Source organism: Perognathus longimembris, chromosome 18 (genome assembly GCF_023159225.1).
Source record: "Perognathus longimembris pacificus isolate PPM17 chromosome 18, ASM2315922v1, whole genome shotgun sequence".
Taxonomy (NCBI): Eukaryota; Metazoa; Chordata; class Mammalia; order Rodentia; family Heteromyidae; genus Perognathus; species Perognathus longimembris.
The window spans coordinates 14395742-14411814 of NC_063178.1; the positions used below are offsets into that span (position 1 = coordinate 14395742).

The window sequence follows — 16073 nt, forward strand, 5'->3', positions numbered from 1 at the left end:
ACATATATATATACAATACCCAGGGTACCGAAATCAGTAACAGTGACATCAGGGGTAAAAGCCTGGGGAAAAAGGATAGAAGAAAGTGGCATAATTTCAGATGGTACATTGAAACTAACAATGACAATAGTAAACCACTTATATTTGCAGCTTCTTTTTTTTCTCAAATTTTTATAATCAAACTGATGTACAAAGAGGTTACAGTTTCATATGTTAGGCATTGGATACATTACTTGTACTGTTTGTTACCTCGTCCCTCATACCCCCCACCCTCCTCCCCCTTTCCCTTCCCCCCCATGAGGTGTTCAGTTCACTTACACCAAACAGTTTTGCAAGTATTGTTTTTGTAGTTGTTTTTGTTTTTTTTTTTAACCCTGTTGCAAAAACTTTTGTCAGAAATTTTTCATGGAATTGGGAAAAGAATGATTTTTGTTTTTTGGACATGAGTTTGGAGTTATTTCCTGCCTTTCCACAAGTCACGAACTATCATATAATGAGGGGGAAAAAATCTGACAGGAAGTGTAAAGTATGAAAGGACAAGAAAGACATCCGTTGTTTTTTCCCCCCCGGAAGAAAGTTATTCATGATATTTCATATCAGTTATGATATATTGAGGAAGAATCTAGGAAAATAATAGTGTGTGTTGGATGTCTGGTCTGTTTGGGGGAATATATTGTTAATAAATTTTTTAAAAACACCACACAAGTAGCTCTACTTTTATGATAAGATTAATGTCATGTGATGGCTTTGAGCAGTAAATAGGCTTATTTCTGAATGTGGAAGTTAGCTTGATGACCCTGAGACTCAATTCACCCTTATTTATTGAACAGATGTGATGTACCCAACACTGACTTTTTTTCTAAAGCCAGCTAATCCTGCAGCAGAATCCTACACTCTCCACATGGTAGATGACACATGCAGGTCTATCAGCAGGGAGACTTAGGAAGTTTGCCTAATGCTTCCAGACTACAAAAGCACTGAGTGGAATCTAGCCCTGTCCCTCATTTTGCCCTGCCAGTGTCCCACTTGCACAATGAGCAGCCATGTGCTAGTATCTGAGGCTCCAAGGAGAATGCTTCATGCCCCCTTCCCCCAACCTCTCCTTGCTACAGACAAGTAGTGTTCACTCTGTCCATCTAATTTCCTGCCCGCTGCAGGGCAAAGCCTACCCTGTCATCCCCCCACCTCCCACTGCCCCTTGGCCCTCTTGACTTCTCTTTCCACCCTGCAAAACCCCGGGACCACATTGCCAATGGGGGCAAGCCATCCCAGCAACAAACACTTAGACCCCTGGGACTCAGCCAGTTCAGGGAACCAGGATCATGGAGAAGAGTAAGAGGAAAATTATGTCACATCCTAAATGGAGTCACTTTGTCTCACCCTTTCAAAATTCATCAGAGCCGGGGGATCAAGAGATAGTAGCTTGTCCATCTAATGTCCATGCCTGAGTATAAGAACTGTCCAAAGTCATCCAATTTTTAATTTCGTGCCCTAAACCCTTCCTTTTGCCTTAATATTTTTTTTGTCCAGCCCCTGCCTCATGAGACTTCTTCCAGGCTTCATTCAAGGACTGGCATCTACCACCAAGGGACCCTGCTGCTCGCCTTCTCCAGGAGAGGCCACATTTCTGCCTTTTCCCCTAATGCCGATGCCCCTTGCCAGCAGGAAGCAGCCAGAGAGAGTCTTAGCCCTTTTTCATAACTTTTTCATAAAAGGCTGGAATGTTAGGTCCTCTCCCTGAGGGCTCCATGCAGATGCCCCCACCTCATTAAGTCTCCACCCAGTTACCTGGATAACCTGCAGACCTGGAGGCAGTTACCTCCCCTTTCCCTGAGGTCACCTCCTAATCCACCTGGCCACACCCCTTGCCCCTGCCCTAGATATAAGGCAGGGCTGGGTGGGGGTCTCTCTGTCTCTCTCTCCCTTCTCTCCGGCCATGGATCATCTTGGCCACAGGCCAGCAGTTTGGTAATAAACTTTCTTTCCTGCCTGAAAAAAAAAAAAAACAACAAAAACCCAGGACACCACAAATCCTCAATTCCTGAATCTGATCTGTACGTACATGCAAGTAGGGCTGCTTTTACAGAACTGAAAGGAGAGAGAGGAAGTGAAATTTGGCTTTCTATTCTGATTTGCTTTCACCAGTTTCCTTTGGTGCTCTGTAGAAAAGACATGATTCTCCATGTAGAATAATTTCTCTATGTAGAGATGAAGATAAAATGCCAGTGTATGGATGTGATGCTGTGGCTCAAGTGGCAGAGCACTTGCTTTCAGCAAAAGAAACCCAGGGACAGAGCCCAGGCCTAGAGTTCAAGGCCCAGGATTGGCAAAAACCAAACCAAACAATGGAAAAAACCCGGTGTAATATTGGGCATGGACACACATTCTATCATGACTGAATTCAAAAGTAGGCATGTGGTCATTGCAAACAATGCAAGCAGAAAAATTAGAAATTCAAAAAATTTAGCATGTAGGTTTGATGTTACAAATAACCACACTAAACCCTCTTGGTCTGCACCTTTATAAAATTACAAATGCACATCAGAGAAAAAAATTACAGATGAAGCTTCTGTACTTTCTGTGCCATAATGTGTTTGGCAGCAAGTCTCTGTGCTCTCTCCATTCACAGCACTTTGTGATGTGTGTGTGTGTGTGTGTGTGTGTGTGTGTGTGTGTGTGTGTGTATGTGTGTATAGGTCAAAATAGCTAAAACAATTTTAGTGGTTTTGAGATACATCAGAATGACAGATTGTATCAGAACAATGGAATGGAATGCTTTGGTGTAGTTGTGCTTGAACTTCATTCCATCTTTCAGCATTTTAATCTATGAAAGGACACCATTTTAAATGCATAGTTTATGAGGATAAAGTAAGCAAATATAGTGCTCTAACTACTGTAAGTGCTTTATTACTAACTGTTACCCCTGGAAGATTTGACAGGAAATATATCTTACAAATAACAGGAACATGAGTGGCCCATTATGGTTTACCAACATGTACACATACGATGGTTTGGTATTTTATTACTAATTAATCTTTCATCAATTAAAAAGTTTTTAGGATCCAGGGAATAAGAAGTTAGTTTTTAACACTTAGGTCTATGTTGCTGTTTGTTTTCTTTTCTTCAACTTCAATTTCAAATCTCCACGGAGTTTAAACCACTGTAATTATGATTTATTATCTGCCTAAATGGAGTGGTCATGAGCCAGGTACTGGTGGCTCATGCCTGTAATCCTAGCTACTCAGGACGCTGAGATCTGAGGATCGTGCTTCAAAGCCAGCCAGGGCAGAAAAGTCCCTGTGAGACTCTTAGCTCCAACTAACCACTCAAAAACTGGAAGTGGAGCTCAAAGAGATAGAGGACTATCCTTGAGCTAAAAAAGTCAGGGATAGCACCCAGGCCCTGAGTTCAAGCCCCACAATGGGCAAATAAAACAAAACAAAGTGTTCATGTTGGCATAAGCATTTGGTGTTTTGAATTTAATCATCATTGATGAAGAAAAAATCAAAATACTTAGGGTAAGTTGTGAAATATGAGGTGGAGGTAATGACTTCTGAACATGCTAGTTTGAACTGTATCAACAGAAATTTTTCTGTCCTGAAGTACTCTGGCTGTTGTTCTGCACTAGAAGCACAGTCATAGGAGTTTGAGTTAGATCTGAGGAAAATCCGAACATAAATCTTACTAGCTTGCCTGTGCTCTTGGCTTATTTCTAGACTCGGTGGAGGTTCTAGTTCTGCTTGCTTTACAAAACTCAAAGATACTAGATGTGATGGTGATGACTTCTCTAGATTATCTTAAAACTGAATTGAATTCCACTTTCCTTTCTGAATGCCCATTCTGTGTTTGTTCTTGCTTCTTCTTGCATAGGATTAACCAGTTCCCTGAACTCTGGACTCTGGATTGGGCTTAATAGTCTGGGTTTCAACACTGGTTGGCAGTGGAGTGGGGGCAGTCCATTTCGATACCTCAACTGGTTACCAGGTAAGGCCCAGCCTGGCTGTGGCTGAATTAACCCACTTTTTATTCATCTGGATACCACATAGATCTCTATTCTTTCAAGGTAGATATCAGAGAGAAGAACTTGAGGGTGTCCTTGAGCATCATCTCTTTCTTACCCTGCTTTAAAATCTGTCAGATTTGAATATTCTAAAAGCATTGGTGTTATAGGATCAGCCTTCTGGGATAAGGATCTTTCTGCTAGGATTGTCCCATAAGTCAAATTCAAGTCTCTGTTTAAATTCTCACACTATCTTTGCTTGGTGAAGGCATCATATTTAAAAGCAACTTGAATTACGTAACTTGAGGGGAGGGATGGGATGGGAAACAATGGGAAAGGATGCTGGATGGGATGACACCGATCAAGATGCATTGTACAATCTGATTTCTGGAATGGAAACCACTTTGTACAACTACTTAAAATAAATAACTAAACTATTGGTAGTCTTACAAGGTATTTTCAACTTTTGTATGACTGACATTGGAATCCTTTGTCCTAACTTTGTTTTGATTTGGTAGTACTGGGGTTTGACCTCAGAGTCTCACACTTATTTAGTTTGTGTGCTTGGCTTGCACTTTTTCACTTAAACCATGTCTCTAGCTCAATTTTTGGCTGGTTTATTTAGAAGATAGAATATCATGGATTTTTCTGCCTGACTTCAAACTATGATTTTCCCAATATTGGCCCCTTGAATAATCACCATTACAGGCATGAGGCACTGGCACCCAGTTTGCTGTAAACTTTGGAAATTTTTGACATTCTGTCTGAAAGAGCTCATGTACAAAATATGTGTTCATGACATATAATATACAATGTTATAGCCAGAAATCTGAGGCTAAGCCTATACTCTACTACTGAGTTACATATTCAGCTCTGCTACATGAATCTCAAAATGAATATCAGATTTATTCTTTCCATACTAGGGGAAGCAAACATTATTGTAAAGGAATATAACATGCTCATTTTCCCCATTTTACATAGGGGAATTTCTTTTATAAAAACTATTTTTATTATTCTTAAGTGGTTGTACAAAGGAGTTGTCATTCGGGGCTGGGGATATAGCCTAGTGGCAAGAGTGCCTGCCTCGGATACACGAGGCCCTAGGTTCGACTCCCCAGCACCACATATACAGAAAACGGCCAGAAGCGGCGCTGTGGCTGAAGTGGCAGAGTGCTAGCCTTGAGCGGGAAGAAGCCAGGGACAGTGCTCAGGCCCTGAGTCCAAGGCCCAGGACTGGCCAAAAAAAAAAAAAAAAAAAGGAGTTGTCATTCAACAAAGCAGTTTATGAATACAGTGCATCTTGATCAATGTCACCCCTTTCAACATTCTGACCGACCCACCCATCCACTCCCTTCCCTCACTTTTCTTAATTTTTAGGCTGTGTGTATTGCAATTTGGCCATTTATCAAAGCAGTTTATGTACACAATGCATCTTGATCTATGCCATCTCTTCAACTTTAGTACTCTCAATTTATTTTGAGTGAAGATCTAATTTGTTTGCTTCCTTACTCAAATTAAGATATTGTATCTCTCAAATTAGAGAATATCAGTTGAGCTCAATCAAATTATTAGACAACACTAATCACTTAGTAGTGGATGAGGGTTATCCTTTCCTGGTGAAATTGTCACATAACATAAACTAGGTGATTTAAGAAAATGAGTCCATATTGTATATACTGTTATTAGAACCAGGGAAGTGAAATGGAATATCAAAATTGAGAGACACAGGATAAAAAGACAAACGACTCCAAAAGCAATACTTGCAAAAACCATTTAGTGTAAACCAACTGAACAACTCATCGGGGGAGAGGGAAAGGGGGAAGGCAGAGGGGGGAATGAAGGAGGAGGTAACAAACAGTACAAGAAATGTACCCAAGGCCTAATGTATGGAACTGTAACCTCTCTGTACATCACTTTGACAATAAATAAGAAAAAAAATGATTCCAGATGTGAAGATTTAATGTTTATTAAACATTTGCCTGCTAAGAGTCCACTGAGAATTTGGGGTTGACTTTGGTGGAGGTGTGGCAATGACACTGGAATATTTATGGGAAAGGAAAACATTTTCCTTATTAAACTAAATGTCTGGGAAACAGGTGCAGTATTAAACCACTTTCTGAAAATAGCATGAGAGTTTCTTGCAATTAAAATTAGAAACTCTGCTAAATACTATAAATTATTTTTGCATAAATTGTTCAGTCAAGCCTTTCAATTGAGCAGTTACTAAGAAATGAATGTATTAAATGCATTTGCATGCATATGAGGATATTTTACATAAATGAACAAGTGGGAATCAAATATATGATGACTGTTCAAGTAGAAAAGACCACTAATTGGTACTTTAAGGTTGGGATGTTATATCCATAAATAAATGTATAACATGACTTGTTTATTAATGCATTAATAACCAATAGCCTTAAATAGCTATTATTGTTTCTTGAAAATTCCTAGTACAGAGACCTTATCTTTTAGTTATCCTATGATGTCCATCAAAATCTCAAAACACTGAAAAAAGCTTTCATACTTAATCCTAACGGTAGTTTAGTTTTTTTTCTTTGCATACAATTTAAATAACCTTCAAAATATCAGATGAAGATTTTATGGATCAGGTAATTTGATTTCCATCTTTTGGAAAGAGAGATATGATCCAGAATATGTTCGATATTCGTCAAAGGGCAGGAAGTAGATTCAGTAAAGAATGTAGGTTATTCATGCTTATGTCAAGTGTGACATGGGCTACTCTCTGGAGATGGTGATAAATCATGTATCAGAGTCAAAAACAAGCAGGTATAAATGGGTATATCAATTGCATTAGCAATATTGACTACTAGTAAAAAACAGAAGAGGAGTTAGTTTCAACAAGTATTCTTCAATGGGTGGACTTCAAGATATTCCACTTCTTAGTACTGAGGATCGGTTCCTTCCTTCCTTCCTTCCTTCCTTCCTTCCTTCCTTCCTTCCTTCCTTCCTTCCTTCCTTCCTTCCTTCCTTCCTTCTTTTCCCTCCCTCCCTCTCTTTCTTTTCTCTATTTTTTTTCCTACATTTCTTTCTTTCCTTTCTCCCTTTTTTGTATGAGGGTTTGGACTCAGGCTTCCCTTGTGCTGTAGCATGTGAGTCATGCCTCCATCCCAGCTTTTTGCTGATTAATTGGATATGGAGTCTTGTGAACTCTTCTGCCCAAGCTGGCTTTTAACAGTGATCCTCATAATCTTAGCCTCCTGAGTTGCTTGGATTATATGCATAAGTCAATAGTTCCTACCTTTCCAGTTGTTTGTTTTTTTGCCCCTTCGCTCCAATTTGGGAAGGTTTGCTACAGTATCCTGGCCCTCAAAATAAGCTTGAACAAGCTAGGGCTTACGCTCAGGGTCTTAACTTTTTGCTACTACTTTACCACTTGAGCCACAGCTCCACCTCCAGCTTTTCAATGGTTAGCTGGAGATAATAGTCTCACAGACTTTCCTACCCAGGCTGACTTTGAACCAAGATCATTTTTGGGTAGTTTTTGACAGCACTATGTCTAGTTTAGAATAGTTAGGTAACCTGCCTGTCATACATGATATAATCCAACATGGCAACAACTTGTATTTTAAGGTCTAGCTTTATGAGCTCATGCTGGGAGGGTGGGTGGATTATTTCAAAAAAGTCTACTTGCATAATCATCATTTTAGGAATTGGAATGATCCATCAACAAGGAAACTAATAGGTCCCCATAATGTCTTTTGCTCTGCAATCAGTAAGTGTTGATTTGTGAATGTGTAGCAAAAGGCAGAATGGGGACCCATTACACCCCGAGGATGGATGGATGGATGGATTGATGGATGGATGGACAGACAGATGGACGGATGGATGGACGGACGGATGGCTGGAGAAGCGAGGCTGAGGGGTGCTGTGTGGAATATTTACTGTAGTTCCACCTTAACTTTTCTGTGTTCTCAAAGGAAGTCCATCACCTGAACCTGGAAAAAGCTGTGTGTCCCTGAATCCTGAAAAAAATGCTAAATGGGAAAGCCTGGAATGTGTGAAGAAATTAGGCTATATTTGTAAGAAGGGAAACAATACTTTGAATTCTTTTATTATTCCTTCAGGTAAGTGGTCTATATAACTTCTTTACATGAAATTACTACTTAATTATAATTGGATGTCACAACCCAGAGGTTTTATTGATAGTGAGGGATGTAAAGATAATGCTACAAAAATCTTTCTGTTATTACAGCTACTCGTTGTTAATTGTTCTTCCTAGTTGGACATTGGGCGAATGAATAATTTCCTTTTCCGAACCACACAGGACAGGTCTTATTTTTCAAATGCTATAGAAGAAGAAATAATATTGATGGAATAGACATCATTTGCACCTATGAAAAAAGTGGAATCGAAGCCAAGAAATAAATATCTAGAAGGGATGCTGCTATTATTAGCAATTGGCCTGGGCTCCATTACTCTTTCTTTTTTTGCCAGTCCTGGGCCTTGGACTCAGGGCCTGAGCACTGTCCCTGGGTTCTTTTTGCTTAAGGCTAGCACTCTGCCACTTGAGCCACAGTGCCAATTCTGGCCATTTTCTGTAGATGTGGTGCTGGGGAATCGAACCCAGGGCTTCATGTATAAGTGGCAAGCACTCTTGCCACTATGCCATATCCCCAGCCCCTGGTTTCCATTACTCTTTAGTAGCATAACACTGAAGCCTTCAGCAGAATGGAATAAAACATCCAGAATGTAGAAATATATATGCCATTCCTATATATGTTATGTAATCAATATAAATTTTAAGTAGGAATGTGATGTGTAAAATAGGCTTAGAAAAAAATAGTGCATGATATGCTTTATTGGGCTTTTATAGAATTAACTTACTAAGTCAAGAATGAATTCTTAAGGCAGATGTTGGTGGCCCATGCCATAATAAGCTACTCAGGAAGCTGAGATCTGAGGATACTGGTTCAAAGCCAGCAAGGAAGACAAATCTGAGAGAATCTTATCTCCAGTGAATCACCAAAAAGCCAAAAGTGCAGTTATGGCTTCAAATGGTACATGGCTAGCCTTGAGTGAAAAAATGAAAGGACAGTGCCCAGGCCCTGAGCTTAAGGCATCCCCGCCCCCTCCCCACACAGACAGAATGAAATCTTTGAAACGGAAAGCAATTTTTTTTCACTATCAGCTGCATTTGTAGAAGTCACTAATGTTTGACATGGATTCTTTCTTTTTTTTTTTTCTGCTTGGAAAACCTGACAGTCCAGTATGCCTCACTTCTTTTCTCCTTGGGTTTGAACAGCATATTTATTTAGTTTGAAATATGATTGATAGGGCTGGAAATTCAAAAGGCAACTTCCTTTCGTTTATATTGGTTATCTGAATGTTATAAGACATCATCTGGTGAGTTTTTGATGCCCTGTGACTGGATGCATTATGTTAAGATTCCAGGAGAGTAAAATTAGATCATCTCACCAGAGGGCCTCAGAGATATGCCAATGCTTTTTAGTTTTATTTATTCTTTCTCTTTTTCTGGTAACCACTGAAATTACACAGAATCTAAGTTATACTGAGGGCAAGAGAATTTTTCAGCTATGAATTTTTGTATTCTAATACTATAGCAGGTGAGTATATTCTTCAATTCTTAAAGACTGTGCCCTGAATCCTGGGTTTAAGGAAAGATGCTTCAATCTCTGCTTTGTTTTTCAGGGCCTTTTTTTTCTGTACTGGGGCTTGAAATCAGGGCCCCATGTACTTGCTTAGCTTTTCCACTCAAAGCTTGTGTTCTTACATTTAACCCAAATCTTCAGTTCTAGCTCTCGCTTGTGAACTGGGGATAAGAGTTTCTTGGGCTTTTCTGCCTGGACTGGTTTTGAACCAAAGTCTTCAGATCTCAGCCTTCAAATTATCTAGGATTACAGGCATGGGTCACCAGTGCCTGGTTCAATCTCCATTTCTAAGGGAAAACCAGAACTAATTCATTAGAATACAAGGAAAGGTACCCTGTATTACACATTTAACAGCACATGCAAAAACATTGACTATCAAGCTTCAATATATAAATTGACATTTATTGGGTAAGCATATTCTTGTCCAAGCAAGGTAGTTAGATAGATGGATATTTTAAACACCAATGGTAAAATAGTAAAATGATCTATCATACATCAAATATAGTTTTAATTTTTTTCCTGACAAGCACTTGGTGCACCTAATCAATGCCAGATTCAAGGGTGTTTGGGGACCAACGTGCATGTGCACTCACCATTGTCAATCTCTTATCATTGCTTACTAATAGAAGAGAGTGAACCTGAGCAATATGCAATCAAAATTGTGGAACTGGACCACCATGACTCCTAGCAATGATGAGGAGACTGAGTACTGATTTACTTCAATAACAATTTTGTGGTGCAAGCACATTCTGTTTTAGTTTTTTGTTTTGTTTTGTGGTTTTGGTCAGTCATATGGCTTGAACTCTGGGCCTGAGCACTGTCTCAGAAAGCTCAAGTCTAGCACTCTACCACTTTGAGCGCAGAGCCACTTTCCACAAGCACATTCTCTCCATTCTCTTCTAATTCAGAACAGAGTGAGGCTGGAAATTTTAGATGACTATTCATATTAATTAGTTTGTTTTACCTGTGTGGCTACATCAGCCCTATGTGTTATGCCTTACTTTTTTTTTTATAGATACATGACAAATTTATTTTATTTTATTTTTTTAAATTTTTTATTATAAAACTGATCTACAGAGAGGTTACAGTTTCATACGTTAGGCATTGGATACATTTCTTGTACTGTTTGTTACCTTGTCCCTCATACTTCAAACCACACAACGCATGGGAAATTCAGGTTTTGCCTGAAGGACATCGGAGCATCAACAAAATATGACACTTTACTGGAGTGAATGAATAATGCATAATAGATAGGATGACCATTATGACAGTCAAGAATTGTAAAATTCAGGTAAAATTAGTCTATCCTATCTTCCTTCCCTCTTTCAGTCATTTTATGAGTCCCATTCAGCTTCTGCCTGTGTTAGTCTAAATGTAAATGACATAGAAAACATCTAGTCCATTCTTTGTGATTACGTGTGCAAAAAAAAGGGAGAATTATCTCCATGTTTTTATGGTTATGAGCAGCTTTTATATTTATGGGGGGGAAATGACTTTTAGGTATGTGGGAAATGGTGTCCAAATTTTAAACAAATATTCTCTCTTAAAGGTTTTCCAAACATTTTATTGTTTTCTAGAAAGTGATGTGCCTACCAATTGCCCTAATCAGTGGTGGCCCTATGCGGGCCACTGTTACAAGATTCACAGAGAGGAGAAGATCCAGAGGGAGGCCTTGCGGGCCTGCAGGAAGGAAGGGGGAGACCTCGTAAGCATCCACACCATAGAGGAATTTGACTTTATCCTCTCCCAGCTAGGATACGGTGAGAACTCTTGTAACACTAACACACTTGAGGCGCTGGTCTTCTCTCTTGCTAGCCTCTCAAAAACAGAATCCTGACATGAAATTTAATAAGGGTAAAATGATAATGAGCAATGGGAATTTAATTTTTAAAAATGTCACTCAGGCCTACAGAGTGAAATTTGTATAACAATTTAAAGCATAGTCAATACTGAAAGATGAACCCATATTTTTTTTCTTTTGAATATATAACCAATTTGTGGGTAGAATTTCAGCATTATTTTTCCACATGTTACCTAGAATCAGGGATATCTTTGTTGAACTTATTTAACTTTCTTGGAATTATTCACATGGATGTGTGTGCTTTTTTAAGTACCTACTATTAAATCTCACAAAGAAGGTCTTTGGGTTTTCTTGTTATGATTAACCCAGCTAATTTTGAAAAGTTGTTCAAGAATGGAAGGAATGGAACATTAGTTTTGGAGTGGTTACTAAGCCTTCTAAAGAACATTATGCTTCAATTTGGGATCATAATTTCAAAAATGCATAGACAAAGCACTAATCAGAAATAAACTAGAAATGAAACAAACAGGTATTGCTTGTCTTGAAGAGCAGGCTGAGAAGCATTGTAGTGTAAGAGCCTGTTGTGTAAGTACTGCCTGTAGTGCAGTACTTGCTGTTCAAATGATTATCATTTTCATCCCCCACTAATGAGGCCATTGAAGAGCTGCATCTGCTCTTCATTTTCACCTGGAAAAACCAGAAGAAGTGGATGATGGGAGGGATGGAGAAGCTGGGTTACCAACACACGCTGCCTGAAAACTGATGGGGTGTGGAGAAGACAAAGCAATTAATAAAACAATGCAATTACAGAGGAGTCTCTGACAAAAGATTCTGCAGATCCCCAAACACTATTACTCTAAGAACCTGTGTGCAGTGGTAAGCAGCCGCATTTGGTGCAGCCTGGAGAAAGCAGTCCAGAAACAATGTCTTAATTATTCTATGTACCTAACTTTGGAAAATTCAGGCTAAATAAAGAATAATGTAACCACAACAGATATATCTCAAGAAATATTGCTTACGTTTACATCTGAAGACCAGTTACTTAAGTTTATTGTGGCATAATAGTAAGTTTGCAAGCAAATCAATAGGGGGCAGAATGATTGAAGATGGGAAAGGACGGACAATTCTACTTTCTATAGAATGGAATAGTCATAGGAGAGGCATACATTTTCATTGTTATAAATATTTTTAGAAGCTTGATCACCAAAGTTAAATTGAGCTTGAAATTAGAAAACCTTCCATTTGGAAAAAAAAGAGTCTTTAAAAACAGAACATTTATGTTAGAGTATTTATAATGTGATAAGTATTGCAATGCAGTGTTTATCTAATAAGCATAATAATCTTGATAAAGATACAGAAAAGTTATAAAATTAAGAATAGTGCTTCCACATCAAACCCTTATTTTTAGCTAGTTGAGATGACAGCTTTTGTGTTCATCTTGGAAACATATTGCAAGTGGATAAACTGGAATCACTAAAATAAGCTAGGATTCTATCAACTAACCTAACTTCCTTCACTGACTCTTAAAAATAATCCTAATAACACCGTGATACTCACATATTATATGCTTTTGTAGGAGTAAAGGTTGTACTTAGTTGCTGGGTACTGGTGTCTCATGCCTGTAATCCTAGCTACTCAAGAGGTTGAGATCTCCCCCCAAATGGTTTTGCAAGTATTGCTTTTGGAGTTGTTTGTCTTTTTATCCTTTGTCTCTCGATTTTGATACTCTCTTTCAGTGAGTTTAGCCATATTTTTTTCTTGAGTTTTGCTGGCATTTTCTGACACTTTAAAGAAAATGGTTACAGACTCAGTTATATTTGTAGACCAGTAAATAAATGAGAAATGCAAACAGCCAGCCTACTTACTTAGTTTATCTTCCAGTGTTCAGATCCTTTTCATCCCTACTGTAGTAATTGAGCTTTAATAGAAACACCTGAACTGTTCTGATAAACAACAATGACGTCAAAGTTTTAAATTTGTTCTTTGAAAATGCCAATCCTAGGCCTGGGAACTGTTCCTCAGCTTCTTTTGCTCATGGTCAGAACATTACCACTGGAGTCAGAGCAACACTTCCTAAATTTTCTGTTTATATGGTTACTGAGGAATCGAACCCAGGGCTTCCTTCATACATGCTAGGCAAGCACTCTGCCCCTAAGCTGCACTCCCAGTCTTGAATATACACTAAATGTTTAATGCTAGTTAAATCTATATCTATAGACATAGATATATATGGAGCTATGTGTGTATACACACATACCTAACACCATATTTCCAATAATATGATTGCATTTGGCATGGTGAAGTATTTGTATTGTTCCTGAGACAGAGAATAGTAGGAAATTGACCCGAGTTTCGTTTTCCCAGCTTCCAGGAGATGTAACTTCAATAGCGCAACTGAAAAATTTAATCTCATTTGCAATGCAAAGAAAACATTACACAAGTAAAACTAACATCATAAAATGTCATGGACATCTGACTTTATAGCATGTAGGTAATATTAACACCCAAGAAGATTATCTTTTATGGCCCTTAAAATATCAAGGGAGTTGTGTTGACAAAGCACAGGGCCTTCCTTTCTCAATGCTCTGTTGACCTTTGGAAAGACACTGCTTGAAATTTTCCTTCCTGACTTTTCCTTTCTATGCAGAGCCAAATGATGAGTTGTGGATTGGCTTGAATGACATCCGGATACAAATGTTCTTTGAATGGAGTGATGGGACCCCTGTAACATTTACCAAATGGCTTCGTGGAGAACCGAGCCACGAGAACAACAGGCAGGAGGACTGTGTGGTGATGAAAGGCAAGGTGAGGCGACATGCCAGCCTGTGCTGAAGGCTGCAGGGCCCCCCTCCACTCCCCTTCTGTTCCTTGCTCGTGATGCTGCTGTGGTGTCTACTCTAGGCAAGTTGGTACACATCAGAGTCGAATCAGGGTTCGGGAGCCGTTTCTTGACGTTTTCCTCAATTGTCTAGCAGAGTCTAATTTTCAAGAAGATCACAAAGGGAAAAGACAAACTTTTGGTTTAAAGATAAAATTATGTGGTAAGTGACAGTCATGGTTTCACTAAGATATAATGGATTATATATTGATATATTATCTAGCTACATCTATGTTTTTCTATTACCTGACTTTAATTATTTAATCTCTCACTTGGTGTCAACTCACTGCAGTGCACAGTCACATTTATAAATACAAATTTTTATTCTACTCCCAAGAAAATGAGTGTTTCTGAATCCTAAACATTGATGTTCTACTCACCCTTCTACTACCTCTAACTCCTTACAGCTTGTTGCCAGGGTATGCTACCTGGTTTCTTTTGTCTGTTTCTTGGAGATTATGCATGTGCACGTGCATGCACGCGTGCACACGCACACGCACACACACACACACTTACACTAATAATCAAAGTTCTTTTTCTTTCTTCAACAGAATGCCCTGAGTAGCTGCAGACCCAGCTGTCCAGGGACATGTTATGATTCCTGCTGCCTAGATTTTTCCCTCAGAGAGCTATATTTGATTTTTTGGAAGTTATTTCTGGATAGCTTATATATGCTTTATTAGCTGAAAGGCCATAATGACCGAGAGAATGAAGTAGCTACCTACACACCTCCTATGAGCATCATCATTTGAGAACCTACACATGTTTGGGTGCTCCTTATAGATTCTCTATGATCGATGACTAGGATATCTCACATAGAAGTCATATTGGGATGCAGTCCCTTTACATCTGTGTACCCAGAGTCAAATTCATGCTTCCATGTAAAGTATGGATTTACCTTTCCCTTATATAGATACCATTTTCCTTAATAAGCTTGAACCTTGCTTTTCCTTGTCTGAGTCATCATTATAAAGGTCCAGCATCAGACTGGGACTGTAGCCCAGTGGTAGTATTCTTGCCTAGCATGCATGAGGTTCTGGGTTTGGTCCCTAGGACTGAAAATAAAAGCACCAAATTTAAACACCAGAAAAATCATTTATTCATATATCATATGGCATTGAGGGGATGGGGGAATCAAATGAGGTCATTACCTAAATCATTTAGAAGCATGTCAAGCCAATCTTTAGGTACCATCATTACAAACCCTTCTCGTAGTTATTAAACTAAACCAAGCCTTGTTTGAGAGCAAGCAGCGTACGTTCTATATTCCAGATAATAGGTACGCATTTATTTAAAATTTCCAGATGGAAATGAAGTTCTTGTTGATTTGTTATTTTTTGTGGCCGTTGATTTATTCCTCCTGCTCTGCAGGATGGATTCTGGGCAGACAGAGCCTGTGAGCAGCCGCTGAATTTCATCTGCAAGATGAAATCACAGAGCCGAGGTCCAGGAGCAGAAGAAGTAGAAAGGGGCTGCCGGAAAGTGAGTATACAGTGAACTTGATGATCATTGCATATCCTGTCAAACTAGGAAAACTGAGAGGAATGAGGAAGGGTTTGAGAGGGGTGAGGGAGAATGACGAAAGGGGTGACAGTGATCAAGATGCATTGTACTCATAAACTGACATGTGGAATAGTAACCCATCTGTTCAATTACTTACAGATAATAAAAATATAATAAAGCTGGGCATTGAGGGTTCATGCCTGTAATCCTAACTACTCTAAAGGCTGAGATCTGAGGACTAAGGTGCAAAGCCAGCTTGGG

At 39.0% G+C, this 16073-nt stretch overlaps 1 protein-coding gene and 1 long non-coding RNA gene across 2 annotated transcripts in view; one reads left to right on the plus strand and one right to left on the minus strand.

The window, feature by feature from the left end:
- Positions 1 to 16073, plus strand: part of Mrc1 (mannose receptor C-type 1) — a 77553-nt gene that overhangs the window by 19633 nt on the left and 41847 nt on the right. Inside the window, exons 5-9 of the mRNA XM_048367768.1 lie at positions 3871 to 3984; positions 7939 to 8085; positions 11208 to 11390; positions 14079 to 14236; positions 15681 to 15791. Of these exons, the coding sequence (XP_048223725.1) occupies positions 3871 to 3984; positions 7939 to 8085; positions 11208 to 11390; positions 14079 to 14236; positions 15681 to 15791 (713 nt within the window). The remainder of the gene's footprint in view (positions 1 to 3870; positions 3985 to 7938; positions 8086 to 11207; positions 11391 to 14078; positions 14237 to 15680; positions 15792 to 16073) is intronic.
- On the minus strand, positions 1248 to 10788 carry LOC125367143. The gene is made up of 3 exons (XR_007213996.1): positions 10778 to 10788; positions 2173 to 2178; positions 1248 to 1381 (listed from the first exon to the last, which is right to left on the minus strand). It is a non-coding gene; the product is annotated as an uncharacterized LOC125367143 (long non-coding RNA).